Genomic DNA, 20,359 nt, shown 5'->3' with positions numbered 1-20,359 from the left:
CATTTATATTTAGTGCAGTAGAAACTGGAACTTGTTTATCTCCTCTCCGCTGAGGTTCACAATGGAGGATGAGAACTTGCTTCTCTCCTACAGAAGAGAAAAAGGGGTGTTGTTCTATTTTTCTCTCTTTTACCCACAAACTTATCCTGACATCTTAGGTAGACAGTTAATTCCAGGGATCCATGTGTAGAGTCTGCATGCTCATTCTTCACCCAGATATGCTATATTCTGTGAGTTCCATGAAAAAGCAACAGATTTTCAACTCCACACTGTTAAACAGAAGCAAATGGCAGAAATCCAGATAGAGAAAAATATTTCTAGAGGCTTCGTGAGTGCCCTAAAGCATTCCAATTACCACAGAAGACATTTCTAAAATATATCACGCTAGCGTTGTAGGACTTGGATACTTCAGACGCTGTTTTATGATTCATGGAAGTAAATTCCAAAGATGATGTGAAAGCTGGAGACAGACTGCACACCTTGCTTTTTAACTAGTTATGTATGACTGGTTTGAAGCCTGTAACTTCTGCATAACTCCATGCATATTTTTTCCCTGTAATGTAAGGGAAAAGACATTGCCTCACCTTGAGCTACTTATTCCCACTCAGCTGGTACAAGTCTTGAAGCTCACATAGTCTTCTGAAAGGCGAAAGTGCAGTGCTACATTCCTGAAGCAGTAGTGTTGGTACTTTTACTGGGAATTCCTCTGCCATTCAGTCTCCTATAGAGAGCTGTGACTTGTTGATGGTAATGTCACATTATTTGTTTAGTGTACAAAAACAGACAGCTCTTGTGCTCTGTACTAGCATCCACTTCACTCTCTGCAGCCCTGCCTGGGCTAAGCCTTCTTGACCCCACACTGTGTGTGCACAGGAAACGAAGAGAAGCTTTGGGATGGAAATACAAGAAAGAGGCTATCCCACCTGGCAGAAGCAGGCAGAGGGAAGTCTCGATTTGAATCATTAACTGTTGCATCCCAGCTAGCATGAGCAGAACTGAGATAATTAGTGTGAGTTATTAATATTTATAACATATATGCACCTTGGTAACTTTTCCTACAAAACATTTTCACCACATCCATATGAGTTAACATTCAGATTTTTTTTACGTATATCTCTTGGCTAACAGCTTCTCTTAGTTTATGGTTCTTTTTCCAGTGAACCAAACTGATATTATTTCTTGCAGCATATAAATTGATTGCTTTTTTCCCTAGCTTAGGCTTCCATGCAGTATTTGGAACAACTGTATTTACAACACTGAAAGGCAATAATTAAGTAGGATGACTGTATCTGTTATACATCTTTTTTTTCCAATGTGGGAAGAAGCTGTAGTACAGTAGCTTGCTTTGGCAGGGTTTTGATTTTTTTTGTTTTTACCTTAAGTAAGATTAGAAACCTTTACGTATGTGTTTGAGGGAGATGTCAAAGGTGCCTTCCTCTTGGTAGGCAATTATTTGCTCTGGCTTTGTCTTGAGTGGAATAATCGCTGAAGGTTATCTGGAGGATGGCCCCATATAACTTTCAGTGATTCCTACATATGACTGGCTTTTGAGAGGTGAACAAAAGTGCAGAGCACATCAGGAAGATAAATGCCAGGAAGGGAAAATAACTGTGTAAGCTGGAAGACAATGCTGGCAGAGGAACAAATGGGTATGTAGTGGGCAAAGAATAAATCTAGGCTGGAAACTAGAAAATTTCCTGCCAACTGAGGAATGAGATCATGGAATAGCTTGAGGGGACACGAGTGCCTAACTTATTCTGCTATTTTAATGAGATTTGAGTGTCCTAATATGTGGCCTGTGACCACATCTTATACAACTCTATGAATATTCTTCCCTTTCTTCTGCTTTTCTTCTCTCTGTTCTGCTCTTCCAGATCTCCCTGGTCTTGCACCAGCTGTGGTAATCTGGCAGCTCTGTCCCTGGCTGGCTACTCTGCCCAACATATTCCTGTTTCATGCTTCTTTCAAGTACTACTGTTAATGGTAGCAGTGATTGATGGCCTTGGGTAAAGGTCTGTATGAGGGGAAACACTGAAGGGTAAAGACACTGTTCCCTGTACACATGCCTGGTATGTGTGTACGTGGAGGGTGTATAAAATGTATATGTGCAGATGTAATATTTTTCAACAATTTCAGATACTTTTGTCTATAAAGAAGAGGTTTTGACGCTACAAAAGGAAGATATCACATCACATGCTTCACTGGTGTACTGCAGTTCTTGTAGTCCCCCTGTGGAAGGGATTTAAAGATGTTATAAGTCTTCTGGGTAGAAGCAGTTTCCCTTAAATAATTTTTTTAAGAGATCTGGAGGTGATAGGGCCCAGGGCTATCTCCATTTTCCTGCTTTTCAATGAGACAATAGTAAAATCCTGTTCTAGTCCTGGTAGTTGCAGTAGTCCTTTTCCCTTTGTCTTGTAGGGCTTCAGGAGGCAAGATGACAGCTTCAGTAATGGGTTGGGGTGGATCTAGGGGATCTAGTTCTGTAGCCTCAAATTTTTGATACTCTGTTACCAGTATTTCTTTCCTGTCCCCCACTACCAAAAAAAAAAAAAACTAACACAGCACCCCCATTAAAAGCATAATATTATAGGGAAATGCTACAAACTGATCCACCAAAACACCTCTGAACTCAGATGTAGGGATAGGTTAGACTGGGTCCATAAAAGAGGCAGGAAGCTCTGAAGGCACTTCTATGAAGCTTACTGTCTGACACAGGAAAAAAAAAAAGGCAAGAAAACACATAAGAACGGTTCTGCAACGGTCAGGTATCTACACGAAGGAATTTGACTCAAGACTCAGACTTGGCTTCCCAGTTGTCTGAGCCTCAAACTGAGTCTCAAATGATCTTTTTCAAGAGTGTTCTCAGAGTGGGGGACGGAGGAGGAGTGTAAGGCTGACTTGTGGAATTGGGTCAATACTCAACCTATTCTGCTGAAGCAAAGATTTTTAGGTTGTGTGATCAGAAAACTTGATGTCTTGACTCCTGGTCTGTTTTCATGATCTAGGCAGAAGTACAGGCCATACTAAACTGCAAGAAGCAGGCCATAATAAATTGCGCCTGTCACAGTAAGAAATGCTTTAATTTAAGGGTCATTTCAATGATGATTTTAACATAGTGAGAAATTAACATAGTGAGAAATGTACTGTAAGCATCTGAATTGAAGGAGTTCACTGTTTTAATCTTCAAATGGATTCCTTTAATTGTATCTGTCTTTATCCTGACACTTACCAGAAACTTGTTATACTAATCTCTTCTGCCATTTAGGTTGTGATACTATTAGCTGGACTGCACAATGACTGCCAAGGCTTTATGTAGAAAGATTGCAAAACAAAAATATATTGACCCAGCTGTTTCAACCTATGTAAGAATAAAGCAGTGCTCAAACATGTGTAAGCATCTAGGTATGTAAGTCAGCATTGGCTCACTGAAATAATCTGAAAGTCTATAAACACCTTGGCTGTAACAAGGGCTTCCACCAAATGCTTAGTCCTGGAGTGTTTGAATTTTTCTCCATCCCACCTTCTTCCTGTGACTTGTTTCTTAGCCTTAACAGATTGTTTTAAAAATTCTTTTTCTGTGTAACCAGCTCTTGGAGCTAATTGGGAAAAAGCACAAATGGACCCAGAAGAGCTAGAAATTGGCCATGCAGCTCTAGAAAATATGTACTTGGACAAGAACATGTTTACTGAGTTGATCTTTCTTCGCTGTTAGTTTCCTTTTGGGAAGAGACATCAGTTTAATCTGTGATCAAACTTGTAATCAGAAAATGGCATAAGATTAATTATGGAAATGCTATTCAATTTCCACAGTCTATTAACAACTGACTACTGCATGAAGATCACATTAATATTTACAGTGTTGTGAGCTTTATTCAAACATGCTTAGGGTCAGATTCAGACCTAGTTTAAGATCTGGGGTGCTGACTCACATGAGAGCAATGAATTTAGCCTGTAGGCTTTGAAAGGGAAAACAGATCAATCAATCTGTTTAAAAAAAAAAAAAAACTAATTTGAAATAGAAACATAGAAGTAATGTAATGTGATAGATTTGGGGGGGGGGGGGGTTGCTGTTTGATTCAAACTGGAAACTGCATTTTTTGTGTGAGATGCTGTAGCTTTCTGAATTTTTCCTGCAACACCTGGGCACCCCGCAATGAAGCTTTATTTCCCTGTCTCCTGTTTACTGCATTGCAGATTTTGGACAGAATTGAAGATGTCCAAGAGCTTGTATTCACAAAAGAGCCTGACTTACTGAGAGCTTTTCTTCCTGTTCAAACTATGCACCTCACTATAATAGTGGCTCACCTGGCAACAGAAGAAGAAGTAAAAAAGTAAGAATTCTGCAAAATTTAAGTGCAGCTAACTTCACTGTAAATTTGAAAACCTTACTTCTGTGGTGAGTAACAACTTTCAGTAGGGCTTACCCACAGTTTTCCTCTCATAATTTTCTGATCAGTTTCTGTTTTGCTCTTGATACATGGTAAGGAGATCTCTTTACAAGAGCTAAATGGGATGTTTCAGAGGTTGAAATTCTGCCCATCTGTCGTGGGCTGGGGGAGAAGGCAGCATGTCTGTGAAAGGTATTATTACTGTTCTTATCATAAATCGACTCAAAAAGCTACATTCATCGAGAAAACACAGCTTTTCAGATCAGCCATGCTTGTATCAGCTGGAAAACATTAGCTGATAGAACACCTTGCACTAAGTAAAAAAAAAGTCTTACTAGTTCCTTTCCAAGCTGTGCTCTTGCCTACTTAAAGCTGGGGGCTCTCAGTAGGGTCCCGTGAGTTATGATGGGGATAGTGAAAGATGACTTCAGAAGGCAACCCTGTGGTGAGGAAGGCTAAAGCTGTTGGAGTGGATGCACAAGAAAAGCCAATAGCCAATATGTTGTTCTTCTTCTCTAAGCCTTCTTCTATGGTACTACACAGGGAAACAAGTCTCTGGCGCAAGGAGGCAGCGAAGGGAGGCCCTTAGGCATCAGGGAAGGTATTGCAAGGTAGAGGTGGGAATCTGCTCAGAGTAACGCTTTCTCCAGGGGCCTTGGCACACATTAGCAAGGGAATGGCAAAACAGAATAAGGCCTCAACATTGTGCAGGTAAGACACAGGATCTGCCTGGACATAAAGCAGAATGTCTTGCTGGAAGGAACTTGTGTATTTTTCTGTACAAGTGTTTTTTAAAAATTTCTGCCCATACAGGTAGAGTTGGCTAAACAGGACCAAGATGCAGATACATGTGACAAATTTGTATGTGCCTTATTATAAAATGACCTGCATTATTGTTCATTCAAAGCTTTTTTTGGAGGGCCTGAGGGGAGAGGTAGGAGAACCTTTACATGGGCTGAAGAGCATGTGTGTGAAAGTCACCATGTACAGCAATTTGGCAATAAAAATCCCTGGCAGTGCAGCTGACTGGGCAGGCTGTCATCCAAGAGGATAGAAAGCTAGTGGAGAGCAGCAGTGAAAATAGGAATCAATCAGTTGGAGAGGTGAGTGGAGCTAAGTAGTGTTAATGAACTTAAGAGTGGATGTGTGTCTGTAATATAAAAAATAATGGGCATACCTAATGAAAAGCAGATCTTACTTGCCAAAAACTTTTTTCATCCTTTATCTTCTATGTAACTGCAGAGCTCTCCTAAATAGGCTCCAGTTCAGTGGCTACTGCTCTGTGCTGTGGTGTGAAGGACCGCCTTAGTTGTTAAGCCAAGCACTTCTCAAGCCTATTACACTGCTGAAACAGCATGCTTAGCCCCTTGCAATGAGAGGAAGGCATCTTGAAGAACTTGTGCCATGAGATCTCTAACAGCGATTAATGGTATTTTAGACATAATGGTATTAAATGATAAGTTATCCCTGCTTGTTATTAAGGTGGAAAAAGCAAGATCCTCTGCAGAAAACTCATCCCCTTTCCATCTTCAGTGCTGTCCTCATCAAATCTTCATCTGCACAGTCCACAGGAGGTTCAAGAAGCAGCAGGTCCCATGTTATAATTAACTAATGACCAGTCTTCACTACTGTATTCAAGTTATAATATTGACTTCTGTAGGCTAAAATAGCCTTTGTATGAATGAAATACTTTCCTAAGAGGATAAGGGCACAGAATTTGTGCCATGTGGATTATAGCGCTAGTTTTCTTTTTGGATAATGTAAAAACAAAGATTTTATTTTAAATAATGAAGCAAGGTAGTCAAAACTTTTTAGGTTTTATGCTAAAGAAAATGTAAATATAGCTACAGGAACCACAGCAACCTGTGGACAGGTGTTCTTGTGGTCCTTAGTTGCACAGCATTCTATTACAGGTGTAGGCATTATTAGAAGGCTTCTGCTCAGACTCCGGGCTTGGAGTCTGACAGAATCCCTTTTCCAGTGACACCAAGGTAATCAGGTGTACTTGTGACACCCTAGTGAATATTCAGTTACTGAAAGCGGTATTTGTTTTTGGAAGCCTATTAGTTTTATTGTTTTTGAATCTTTAAACAAAATAGTTGAAGTATTATATCATTAGGTAACTTAGTTTTTGGTGGTGCTTCTGTGCACAGCAAGGTGCACATCTTAACTCTGTTGAAATGGGACCTAGAGCTCTCAACATAAGAGTTTATTTTGTTAACTGTCCTTGAATAACAAAATATAATGGAGACAAATGTTTGTGCTTCAGCTGGGAGAATGGACTTAGGTTGGTTTAAGAATAAAGCTAGTGAACCAGCTGAAAATTGCAATGATAAAGGTTTAAATTTCATGATGAACATAAGTTCAATGTTTATCCCTTTGACTGCTTAGCAACACTATATTCACATAGCCATTTCTGGAATGTTAACGACATAAACATTCACTTTTCTAGCAAAAATCACTTCTAATGTATAAACTAAGATTGAGGTTAAAAGACAGTTTATTTTAAGTGTCTGCACATCTGCTAATTGTTACAAAAGCATTAGCACTGGAATATAGTGTGTTTGTTGCACCTTGTATAGTTCTGCAGAATTGCCAAAATCATTTTAATCTGATATTAAAAATGTAACAATATTTCCAGGTGTATAGTAAAATAACCTTCTTTCAGAGTTTATTTTATTTTTGAAGGGCTGTTCTGGCACTGAAGCAAAGCAAGGCTAAAGTTGAAGCCATTTTGCAAGGTGAAGACCTCATTATGACATTTCATGGGATTGGACAGTTTAACAATCAAGTGATATATGTGAAAATGTCAGAGGAAAACCATAAGATGCTTAGTAGAATTGCAAGTAAGTACCTAACTTGAATCTTTACTGCTTGTGGTAAACAAGTTTGCAGTCTGTCAGCTCTTTGACATGCTGGCCTGAGCTGCTGTGCATGCCTATAATGTGCTGCCTTTCCTCTCGCTGTCTTTCTTTCTTAATTGTTAAATATGAAGTTGGTAACTGAGATCCCGCAGAGCTTGAGAGCTAGAATAAGTTCTGTGCACTAATTTGGAATGGGTGAGATGCACAGGCATTTGACTTGTCAAGATCACACAGCAAGGCTACTCTAGCAGGCCCTGCAGTCAGGATCTTGCAGACCTGTGATGTACATAGTTTTTGAAAGAGACACCTCAAAATTGGTGCCCTATCCATTCTAATAAACTGGAAGCCTTGCAAGTGTTGACTTCAGTTGAGTTTAAAAGTACCTTCTGTAAATTAGAGTATGCATGAAATTATTATCCATGGGACAGGAGATGACAAATAATAGTGGTCACATATATCATCAGCAGATCAATTTTTACTTCCATTATAGAAGATGGAACAGAAGTACAATAATAGCTTCTATCCTCAGTTTTAACTTCCCAAAACTGTGATGGGTTCATGAAGATGTTCCAGATGTGACCAACTTACCTCCATCTGAACACAATCTCTGAAGGGTTTGATACTCTCCCCTTCCCTTCACCCTGTTCTGTTTTTAGAAGCTGGTTTAGCCTGCAATGCAGAACCTAATCTGTGTCCTGGGCTTTAACTTCCAACAGAGCATAAATAATCAATATATGCTTTTTGCTTGCTATTTTCATACTAAGCAAAAAAAAAAAAGCATCGTTCAACTAGTGTTTCTCAAAAGGCATGCAGTACAAAGACACTACATAATCTTCAAAGTATATATTTTTTCAGAATAGTCTTTTTTTTGTAAAGGCTGTTTCACACTTCCTCCAGTCCTTAGCTTTGACTACTAGTCCTGCACTCTTCTCCTTTTATTTTTCTCTTAACTAGTGTTGTAACTAGACAAAATACCTCATAATATGACCAGCTTCTTTGTGCCTTCTAGAAAAAATTAGGCATTTCACTGTTACCTTTTGCTTGACTCTAGCCTTCATTTCCCTTATTGTTCCATTGATGTCAGAGATAATTTTGACTCAAAACAGCTGTGCTTTTGTTGAAAGTAGTCTGACATTATCCCTACTTATTAGGATTAATGCCTCAAAAAAAACTTCCCCATGCCCAAACTGTTTTTTCTAAAATCTGTTTAACACAAAATAATCTGGACTGAAAGATGACTAAGTACAAGACACATGATGCAGTTTCTTTTGAGATCAGTTTTCGTACATGTCAGCCCACGAGGTATGTGCTTTGATACCATTGGAAAAAGGGACTGCTTAACTGTTTTGATGCCCCTCATCTTAACACTCTCCTCTATCACTTCTGAACGATGCAGAAGTGAATACTTGCTCCTTTCCCTTGGTTATTGCTGTTTTCCCCCTACTCTGTTTTTCTTTATGGAGGATTTTATTCCCAGTGAATCATAGCATGATAAAGGTTGATCTTGCATGCTATTTTAGCATCTGCAGAAATGTTTAAATTTGGTTCTGCAGAATGTATGCTATGATGATCGTTACTTTATTATTTTTAAAGGGTATTGGAGCTGCATTAGCTCTGAAAGCCATTACAACAGTGGGTGGCAGATTCCTTCTTGTTCTCTGCCTGGATCACCTGCATCTTTGGGGTTCTACAAACCTGGCATCTACCTTCTGGTCTGAACCTCTTTCCTAATAAACTGGAAGAGAATAATTTTGATTGCAAACCCCAGGAATATTCTGTCAGTACTTGCACTTATTTCATGCAATATGATTGTTCACTGATTGCCTAAAATAATTCCTTGACTGTGAGACAAGCTGCCAGTATTCAAGCTGTTAACTCTGTCACCAATGGCTTTGCTATTCAGAGAGACGCAACTTTCATTGTTCTCCTTTCTGCATAATTTCTGACCATTCCTAGAGTTTAATGAGTCTGTGGATTATGCAAATATATCAAAATCTATCCTTTTTAATGACATCTGTGAAGGAATGTTTTTCCAGTTTTCTTCGTCCCCTCCCCCTCAGCATAGAATCAATTGTTATGTAATGGATAGGATTTTTTTCCACGAATTCGAATGAATATTTTGGTTGCTCATGGAGTAGATGTGGATTTTTAAATGTTGCTTTGTAAAGCAGCTTGATGGGCAAATTATTTGACTGGCAAAGATCAAGCCACTCCTGCCAGCTGCCTCTGCCTCAGTGTCGTTATTGATAACTTGTCAACAACAGTTTAACAGTTCAGTCTGTTCTAATGAAGGTTTGGAACCTCTGAAGCGTACCTGGGAAATTAAGTGCCATCCTGACATGGGCAGAACCTCAGCTACAAGCCTTGTTCCTAAACTGACTTCTTGAAGAGACTTCCTAGCCTTGACCTTCCTCCCATCATCAGCCTTCCTGGTGAAACTCTGCTCGTGGCAGTAAGACCTTCACTTTGCAGCAATAACTGGTCGCTGCTGACTGGTAGGAGTGGTGCTAGGTGAACATGAGGAGACTACGATCTATTGTTTTGATAGGTTAAGCTCTGGCCTACTTTTTTTTGAGCACCCCCAGGGTATCATTTGCCCAGGTAAGTGTGCGAGAACAGATCTTTACTAAAAGGAGATCAGACACTTTGCTGCTGCACATATATTTTGGGGCTTGTTGTGCTCTGACCTAGTGGCATGGGCACAAGAAGACTTTCAGTGTTTCTTCGTGTTATCAATATTTTTTCCATGAAGTGCCAGAGGCACTTTAGGGGTGGTTTGATACATAACCATAATAGCCTAGTACAGTTTTTAGATGACCTAAAGTATCTGTTTATGTCTATACTGGACCTACAGTAAGGCTGTACCCTTCTGCAGGGCAGTGGCAGCTGGAGGGCAGGTGGGCATCCTGTAGGGTATCTGAAATGGCATTGGGAGCTTATTCAGGCAACTGGGGCCTATTCTTCATATATTTTCCAGATGGAAAGCATAAAGCAGTTGCCTTGGCAAAGTGACCAGGCAGTCACAGCTGCTGTTCCCTCACAAATACGGAGATGAAACATTTTAATGTATTAATTAGCTAAACTACAAGCCAGAGACTTGGCCTTGATACAAATGCTTATGACAAACTGGTAAATACAGTAGTTAAACTTCCTGATAGATGGTAACATAAAATGAAAGTAGGGTGACTTCAAGCAAGCCACTTATCAAATATGTGATAGCTTTTCTTTAAACACACATTTCTACATTGAACCTGCTTCTCTGAGTGCCTGGGTAATTTAGGAGTAACAGATTAGTGTAAAGGAGTGGGGTCTGGCAAAGAAGCAACATATAAATGTTGCAGGTTCTCGGGGCAGGTGTTGGTTTTCACATCTTTAATCTTCCTTATAGATCCAAGCTATAAAGACCTCTGTCAATAGGAAAAAAATGCCAGAGACATCCTAAATGCTCCACCGTTAGCCAAGAATTTCAGTGTTATTTTGGAAATATTCTTCACTGTTGAAGTGTTTCTTGTTGTGCAACAGTTGTTTAACTTCCTGTCCCCCCGATTTGTCGGGGTCTGTCTGCTGCAGGCTTCACCTTGCTATCCTTGTGAGACTCCCATCCCATGTGCATCCCCCATTTCAAAGTTCATGACAACCAAGAATAGATCAACTTGATTTAGTATTTCTGGGCATTGCAGTCCGAAGCTGAAAGACCTTGAATATAAATTCTGGAGTTGCTCACAGTCACTTCATTCGAAGGAGAATAAAACCTTATTGCTTTAAAATTGTAGTCAGCGCTTTTAAAAAATTACCACTGTAAATGCTTCCTATCTTACCTTCTGGGAAAGGAATATGTCTGTGCAACTTTTCCTTCTGAATTTGTCTTTGCAGATCTGCACTTATTTTGTGGATCTTGCCGCTATTTTTTTGAAAGCATTTTGCCCCTCATATTGTTTTTTGCAGAACTGTCCCATTGTGGCCACTGCTTGATGCATTCTGCTCCTGTCAGGGCTGCCATGGGCACATATTTTCCCAAACTTACCCTAGTGATAGGAGGTTTTGTGAATGCAGAGAATAGCACTGCAAACATGAAAGTTTGGATCTATTTTCAGGTTTGCAACATAAGGCTGTATTGTTGTGCCCAACTTTGTTTTCACTAATTTTGTCTGTTTCCCCTGATGGTATGACAACTACTTATCTCATACTGTATTTTAACTGTCTTCAAGAAAAGAATGGTGGGATTCTTGTCTAACCTTCTTGTAAATATGTTCCCCCATCTCTCAGTTATTACTTCATCTCTTATTTTATCTTTTTACCAGAAGCTGTGGAAGAATGCTTTAATGAAATGAATCTCGACATTTCAGGGAGCAAAGATTTCAAACCCCACCTTACTTTTCTAAAGCTCTCCAAAGCACCGAGATTAAAAAGAAGGGTGAGTAACTAAGTTTTAAATACTTTTTACTGGTGTCACTTCTAGAGATTATCTTCCTTTTAATGATATTGCGGGGGGCTATATGCTTCACTGATTTTCATTTCAACTACAGGAAAAAAAATCTATTTAACAAAGCTTCTATATCAACTGGCCAAAACAGTTATTTCTTCATATTCAATTAGAAGAGATAGGATCTCTTGTTCATATTGTATATGGCTCTAATGGTAGAATACAGAGTGTTTTCCTTCTGCCATGGGCAGTTGAATCTGCATGGAAATACAATATCAAGCTGCTTCCATAGGACAGGATGGCTTCAAGCAATATTTATCTGAGAACAAGATTAATGTCACTTTGGAAGCTAGGCTGGTGCTTTGATTTATGCTAGAAATGTGTGATGTGCTTTCCTAACCTTTACTGCAGCATTGTATGGTTTATCACACACAATTAAAGTAAAAAACAACTCTGATTAGATTGCTCATTTCCCAGTGGAATATTGTCCTGCTTGTTTCCAGGAATAGTTCTTGTATTTATGAGGTCAATATATTGCAAACCTGAAACACTAAAGGAGCATGCATGAAGAAAACAGAAAATGTTATAATAGCTGAGGAAAATGACCTTGTATTTGTGCACTTCAAGTACTTCAAATTGACTTGATAGTTGCCTTCTGTATATGTGGTACAATCAAAGTTGGATAGTGCCAATAGTTCTGTGTTGGAGCTTTTTGCTTTTATACTGCCTACAGAGAATTTCATCAGTACAGGCATCAGCAATGTCTAATGCAAAAAAGGTATAGTAAGAACGCAGGAATTACTGTTGATTTCTGTCTAGAGTAATTCACGCTTCCTTCTACTACCAAACTAACTACTATCTACTAACTACTGTCAAACAAAGTTTTGGGCATCACTGAAAAGAGCCTGATTGCATCCTCTTTGCACTCTCCTTGTATGGATGCTGTATGTCCACATACAGTCTCACCACAGTTAATAAAGCTCAGCCCTAGACACAGGATTTAACCTCAAAGATCAGACTGGAATATTAATATATACAAGTTTTGAGATCTGACATACCAAATTGAAAATACTAAGTACTTGTTTTGTCTTTTCCAAAGGCAAAATGTAATGGGTTAAAGAAAAACTGTATACATCTATAATAGCCCATTCTTAAAGACAGCAGGAGAAGCAGGAGAGAAACCAAAATTCCTAAATACTAGAAGATGCCAAGTATGAGAAAATATTGTTTTAGTTATTATGATGCCATCTACTGGCTGTAATTACTTTCTATATATCATAAATAACTGTTTCCCTTTAATATGGATGCAATTTAGGTACTTCATGCAACTTCAGTGCTTCCTATGTGAAGCTTGAGAAACAATTATTAACGTTGTCTGCTTGCATTTTACTTCTCAAGAACATTTTAATAAAAAGATAGACATGATCTATGACACTATTGCAAACCTTGTTTATATTTGTGGGGAAGGAGGATTCACTCCTCTCTAAAACTTCTACGTGTTCAAAGTTTGAGCTCAGGAAATTATGCATTTTGGACTTTGTGTCTAGAGACCTCAAAAGGTTGGAGAGGGCTTTATTTGTGTACTATTTAGCTTGACAAGCTGCAGAAGCAATGGTATTTGCTGTTTATTGTTGAGGTTCAAAATGTGTAGCACACCTCTGGCATAAATATAAAAATGGGGGCTCTTCAAATTTTTCTGACCTGTGTTTCCAGAGAGCCAAAAGGGAACAGCTCCCCTCATAAGAGTATCCACTTCAATATGTACCTGATGCTGAAGAGCCTTTTCTAGCACACTGACTGCTTTTGTCAGTGCAGGTTGTTAGTCTCTAGTAATGGGCACTGCCCAAAACTGTGTATTAAGTGCCACCACTTGAAAGGGGAAAACATTTGTTCCTGCTTTTATGCTGCTCAAGGTAGATTTACTTAGTGCAGGTCTGTGAGTAGCTGCTATCTATCCTGGGTGTTGAGAGCAGCAACCCTATGAAAATCACTTGTATTAAAATATTCTGGCTTTTTAATGGAAAGGGCAGTCCTAATCCTGCCCTCTTTGGGCTACTGTGTAACCAACAGCCTGGCTCTGGCTGCCACAAGGTACATCCAGGGGCACAGGAGAAGGTATGCAATTTGTTCAATTAAACTTTGAAGTGACTTGGCCATCAGGTCTGCTCTGAGGTGCAACAGTGTCTAAATAGCTTCAAGTTCTTGATTTTTTTTTGAAGCTTTTTACATGTGCTTCTGTTCAGGTGACACCAGTTATCTCTTGCAATTCCCCCATGGTGCATGCCTGCTCATGCAGAGACCTGCCAAAAAGGCTGTTACAAGGAAGGAAGCTTGTAAAGAGATCTGTTGTTGTTTTTAAACATACGCTCCTGAGCATCTGGGGGCAAGGCTGAAAATAATTGAGATTTCTTTGAGGGAATGTGCTGCAAGGGGCTCCTCAGGGTCTTGTTAGTGTGCTCTCCTTAAGTTAAGGGAAGGTGGAGACTGTTCCTTGTTGCTTAATGATTCATCTGTCCTTCACCTCCATGTGTGCCCCTCAGATGTGAGCTTTGTTACAGGCTAAATGCTTTGTGAGTTTAAACCCTAGTTCAAATTGGCAGCCTGTTGTGGCTGGTGGAAACACATAGGGATTGTTTGGCCATCCCTGGTGATCTCTGTACAGGGGAGTCAGTGCTGCTGCACTTGAACTTGGCTTGTGGGGAAACACTCCTTTGGAAATGATTTCCATCTTGACAGTCCTAAATTACAATGCTTTCTGATATGCCTTGATTATGGCAGTGGAAGCTGCCTTTTTTTAAGTCTGAAAAGAACATGTAAGCAATTCAAAATGCATCTATAGGATCTATATTGCACCTATATTTATATACTGTGACTATGGTAGTGTTTGGCTGTTGAGATATTAGCAGTGTTTAGTAGTTATCTAAGAGCTGCTGTGGCTTTCTCTTTTTTGTCTGGCTTGCTTTCACAATAAGCCACTGAGTTAAATTTTTTTTGAATACTTTGTTAATGTATGTCAGCTGTACAGCTTTGTCAGCTGTATTTCTAACCTGTCTCTAGCATGCAATTTAATTACCATTGTGAAATGTACACACCAAGGAGAAGGATGCATTTTTTCAGTCTGTAAAAGTAGCAGTGGGATGAGAAACTGAGTGAAGTAAACTTTAGGAGAATTTCTTTTTTTCCACCTAAAGGCAATTCAGGAAACTAAGGAATAGTTTGAGTTAATGTCATGACTGCTAAATTGCTTGAAATATCTAAAATTATATGAATGCATTTCAATAATAAGAGGATTAAATGGGTCTGCTGTTATTTCTAGTTCTTTTGGTGTGTTTGTGGCTTGTTGAGGGAAGAAGGGTAGGTGAGGGATTCAGCAGAAGACAAACAAAAATAAACTGTTAGCACTTTGCTATCAGTATTAACTTAATATCTACTTTATTTGGTAGTACTTGCTACCCTAATGGGGTTGGTGTTTTTTTCCTAAGTTTTCTTAAGAAAAGAATTCATAAGATACTACTTGATATGTCATGTGCTTTTCTGAAGTGTGTGTAATTTGTGTGTGTATATACACATACTATAAATTGCTCTTCCAATATTTTAGGGTTTCAGGAAAATTTGTTCGGATCTGTATAAAGAATATGAAAACAGTTTTTTTGGCACGGAGGTTTTCAGTCAAATTGATCTCTGTGCCATGCGTAAGAAGAAACAGGAATCTGGTTACTACTATTGCGAGTGTTCTATTAATGTGGGATCCAGAGGTACAGAAGAGAGCAAAGAGCAAGAAATGCAGACAGAAGATAAGGGAGAAACAAGCAGTGAAGACCCTCCAAGTAGTGCTGCAGGGACTGAAACAGGAGCAACTGCTGCAAGCTGTTACCTTGCCTCACATCCAGTAGCAGCCGATGACAAACAATCTGAAAATATTGCTGAGGTTTTAATTGCAAGTAAAGAGAAAGAAATCAATGAGGTGAATGGACAGCCTGAAGCTACAGATGAGACTTTTCTTGCAGCTGGAGAGAGCTGCTCAGAGTCAGTGCCTGCTCTGCTGCCCGTAAGATTAGATGCATTGCTGAGAGTGGAAGGGAATCAAGAAAAAGCAAAGATAACAGATGATAGACTGCAGAAAACTGAAGCAACAGAGTGCGCACCTGATCTGCCAACAAGTTCAGGGTAAAGCTGCTGTAGTCCTCAGTGAGCTGAGCCCACCCTTGGTGATGGAAGGAAGGCAGTCACTGTGGTGCTCAGCTGCATTGGGCTTGGATGGGGCTATGGAAGGTTGATTAATTTTTGGCAGAAAACGGTCTTTCGAAGAAACTAATAAAACTAAGTAGAAAAAACTCTGAGGGGAAATGTTACTGAATACTGCATCCAAATGGTGAAATGACTAGGTCTAAACAGGAACCTAAACTGCAGGTGTGTGAGAGCCTATGTACTTGAAAGGTAAACGTTCTTTTGGCTTACAGGATCGGGCAGAAGCTCTGCTTTGGCACCAAAGTTGTTGTCAGACGCTTCTGTTGCCCAGATATACACTTCTACCTTAGTCCCATCTCTTTTTTCCTACACTGCCTTGCCTCTTCCCCCAATTCTGCTCCTTTTTATGCCTGCCTGCCTTCTTTCTCCCAGGAGTGCCTACAGACCCCCGCTCGCCTGATCCCCACAGCTGCTCTGACCTTAAGGCTCCAAGCCATTACTGTGACAAAGACACAAGCAATCAATCATTTTGTGTTGTAAGTGGTATGACTCTTGTTCTTAACATGCTTCTGTGAAATATGCGCTTCAGTTCAAATAGTAGCTACTTAATTATTTTGTCTGACTTATGGAAATAGCTTGATTTATCCCTCCAGAAATATTGTAATACAAAGTATTTTTCTTTAGCTAAACCACTAAGTTATGGCAGCAGAGGAAGAGGAATCCATAATGAACTGTTTCTGTAAAATGCCTTAGAGGAAATGAGGCAGAGCAGCTTTTTTACTAAACTGAAGTAATGTCGTAGTCTTGAATGTATGCATGAGTTAGCGATGGACAGGACAAAACAGAACGGTCTTCACTTCTGGCAGGAAGAGATGAAGGGCTTTGTACCACTGCTGGTGCTGAAGCCTCCTTGCTTTGCGTACTGTTCACTGAAGCCAAGGAGATGGTTTGTGGCTCCCAAGCAGAGCCTGCCCTGCCTGCTGCACGGGAAATCATCTCTCTGCGGAGCCTCATGGCAGCACGAAGCCAGTAGATGGCACTACTGGAAAAACAGCTGCAGCTGGGACGGGAGGGAACGAGCTGCTTCGAGGCCCCTGCGGCTCACCCTAGGTTTGGGGGGCTACAAAGGGGGCGATGGGCACGGGTGAAGGCAGTGGGATGCCTGGAAAATGCTGCATATCCCTGATTTGCTTTAGCCGATCATTGAAAAGAGGTATCTGGCCTTTTTAAAAACTCAATCTTTCCTCAGAAAATACATGCATATTTGGGGGGAGAAAAGTGTCCTCCAGTAGTTTTTCCCAGAAGAAGCGTTAAGCATATGGTGTTTGGCTTCCGTACGTGGGGCGTGGGAATACGGCGTTGGGCAGAGTGTTTAGGATGCACTTTATTAAATTAACACCAGGTTGTCGTAAACCTGTCCAGCTTGTTACTGGCCTTATAAACCTGGATTTGTGCCCCTTTAGTGGGGAGCAGAGGGAGAGACAAACCTACCAGGCTGCCCCTGAGCAGGAGGAAAGGGAAGGCTCTGCATTTAATGAACCCACTTTGTGCTCTGTGCCGAGGTTTGGGTCAGGCGCCTCGTGTTGCAGCGCTTGGCAGAGCATTTATTTTTGTCACTCCGCGGAAGGTTGTGGGCTTTCAAAAGCCTGTCCCCAAATGGTCTTCTAAATGCAAATTTGAGAGCAGTTATTCACAGCTGCTCTGGGGTCTTCAAAATGCAGCTAAATTGCTCAATGCTAGAGGAAGGCTTCAAGGTTAATTTTGAAGAGTAGTTAGAGTGAGGCTTCAGTACTGCATCTCTATATCAGCACATTTTGTGTGAATCGGTTTTCCAGAAAACTTTGCCTTAAATACACTGAGGAAACCGTGTTTCTTAATGATTTCCTAATTCAAAAGAGGATCAGTAGAGTCATTCATCTTATGAATTTAAGTGGATTCAATGGCCTAGGACCAAGTACACTTTACAATAAACTGCATTTGTTCTTATTGAAAATGTTAATTATCTTTTTATAGACAGATGGCACTGGAGTGTAGCAAATGTGTGGTGAACCTGTGCTCAAAAACATTTGGGTGTTTAATGCCTACAGGTTCCAATTTAAGTTTAATTCTGTTTTAGGATTATTGTGATGATTGCAGGGTAATTAATTTCACTTATCTTAGGAGTATAGTACTCTAGTTTTGGTACATTAAATTAAAATAAATACTTAAAGCTATGTCACTACAATTTATCTTGATAGTTTAAAATAGCACTTAAACCAAAATGTCTACCAAATATTCAGTTCTTTAGTCCTTAATGACAGCCAATTCAAAATGAGTTTCTATAATGCTGTTCAAGTCATAACATATTTTCAGCTTCGTGATGGAGAACAAGTCCTAAATTTCGTTGGTACTCTGCTTTGGACATGGGGATCCATGTGTTTGTTATCTCATGGTTTTTTTCATTCAAATTAATTGAAATACAGTTGATTATTAGGTGTTTTTGAGGGTAGGGCAGGTGGGAAACAGCTTCTAAAATGAAATAACTGCACTGAGGAAGCAGATTAATTGCCCTTCTACTTCTGTGGGGAAACAACATTAAAATCTAGGTTCAGAAGTGAATGTGACTCATTCTTTATTCTTTTTGATTCCTGCATTTACTGTTCTTTTCATGACATTTTTTTCCTTCATAGCCTCTAACTCGCCTATTTTTTTTCACTTTAAGTAATTTGTTTTACAAGCACCAGTAGTTTATGTAGAAGATAAAGGCAATCTGCTAATTTGTTCTAATTGAGTTTAGCTTAATGTAACTTGAGTTATTGAAACAATGGTACAACTTCAGGGTGAGAGAGAACTTGTATTAAATATTACCCAGTGGTTGTGTGATCTTTTTTGAAAGAACTGTTTTAATGTTGAACTGAACTACTGTGATAATTGTTTTCCAAGTAAGTTGAAAGGAGGCCTTAACAGTAGCTTCTCCCCATTTCTTGGCTGATTTTTTTTTTTTAAACTGGGTATGCATTAAACAAGCAGTTCTAATAAACAGGATGTAAAAACTGAAGAAAGTGTCCCATAAATACCTTATTCTGGGTGCTCTGCTACTAGGTGCTGTTAGACAATCAGATGGGCACTTACCATCTGAACAGCTGGGGTAGTTTGGTTCTGGATGTTGCATTTTGGGGGGCAAAATGCAACTAAGCAAGAACCCTGTATCTCTGCTAAGTTAAAATAAAGATCTTAGCTATTCTAGCTGGCTTTTTCGTCCCATAGTCCTGTACTTGCTCTATACACAACAGCAGAAACACATCCTTCACCTACACCTCATGTCAGGAGAATGCCATGCTCTACTTTGTGAAGTCCTGTGATCATCTTGTTGAGGTACCCTAAATGCCTGATCCTGTGACTAGGAGCAGGTAGCTTTAGGAGAGGGGGGTGGGAAGCAATCTGCCTTTCTTCTTCCCTGTTCTTCTTGGAGTTCATTTTAATGCATAAATTCTGCTGTTATTAGTCAAAGCTTCTGCTTGGTAGTATGCCATACAATAACAGCCTTAGTTTTTTTTACTGGTGCAGGTAGAATGGAATAACCCCTCAATTCAGTGAGTGTGTGTAAATATATTTAAATGATTATTCTTGATTATTTTTTATCTTCATGAGACAGAATCTGAATTTAGTCTTGAAACAATTTCTTCACCTGATCCATTTTTACATAGTTATCCTAAACCCAACTCAAGGGCTGCAGTTGCGTAGCCAAGAATAGCTCACTTACGGTACTCAAGTCTTGAGATGGATGAAGACTATTAAACTCTGGTAAATATTCTCTTTGTGGAAGTGGCTATTTGGGATTATAGCCAGGAAGGCGCACATCTGCAGGCCCATAAATCCTAAGTGACTTCATATAATTGTATTGTGCAGTTTCCTTCTCAAAATCACTCCCAGATGGGCTCAAGTCCAAGCATTGTGTAGGCTTAACACCTCTGAAGCTGGCTTCCTACCATGGACTTTAGTCACTGACCTGTGCAGCAGAAATACAGGACAAGTCTCATAAAGAGACTCTAAAAAGCCTATGTATTTAGATCAAAGCATATTTTCTACACTTGCAGGAGGGGATCAAAATACTTTCTGGAAAAAAATATTAGGTATTAAATGCACATCTTAGCTTCCGGCTTGTACACCACCCTAATACTACTGCTCCCCTCATTGGCTGCAGGACTTGCAGTGGCACTGTGCTGGTTTTTAAGAGCTGCAAGTGAGAGCCATTGCTTAAATGACCCATATTATTCTGCATATAAAGCAGTTAGCAGTGCTTGTGAAGGTGGTTCTTAAAATCAGCTCAAATCAGCTCTTCTTAGCTGCTTTATACCCAGGAGATACACTAAAATCTACCTCCCTTCCTCCACTGTCCCTCTAGAAAAACAAAAGCACATCTCCTTGTCCCATTGTAGAGTCTCCAAAGTTGCATTGTTACCCTGCTATTGGACCTTCCTTTAATGCTGTCTTCTTCTGTTGTTTATTTTCTATGC

The 20,359-nt window shown here is 39.7% G+C and overlaps 1 protein-coding gene across 2 annotated transcripts in view; it reads left to right on the top strand.

Annotated features, from left to right (window-relative positions):
• Positions 1 to 19,025, top strand: part of LOC106034989 (neurofilament light polypeptide-like) — a 34,223-nt gene extending 15,198 nt beyond the window's left edge. Inside the window, exons 3-6 of one of the 2 annotated variants that reach the window (XM_066992799.1) lie at positions 4,195 to 4,331; positions 7,077 to 7,234; positions 11,557 to 11,666; positions 15,274 to 19,025. In XM_066992799.1, the coding sequence (XP_066848900.1) occupies positions 4,195 to 4,331; positions 7,077 to 7,234; positions 11,557 to 11,666; positions 15,274 to 15,846 (978 nt within the window). In that variant the 3' untranslated portion in view covers positions 15,847 to 19,025. Of the gene's footprint in view, positions 1 to 4,194; positions 4,332 to 7,076; positions 7,235 to 11,553; positions 11,667 to 15,273 lie in introns of both variants that reach the window. The other variant, XM_013179514.3, reaches the window with a different exon arrangement.
• The last annotated feature ends 1,334 nt before the right edge of the window (positions 19,026 to 20,359 follow it).

Source organism: Anser cygnoides, chromosome 2 (assembly GCF_040182565.1).
Source record: "Anser cygnoides isolate HZ-2024a breed goose chromosome 2, Taihu_goose_T2T_genome, whole genome shotgun sequence".
NCBI classification, from domain to species: Eukaryota; Metazoa; Chordata; class Aves; order Anseriformes; family Anatidae; genus Anser; species Anser cygnoides.
Note: the sequence above shows the minus strand (reverse complement) of the source record. Positions and strands in the feature narration are given on the sequence as shown.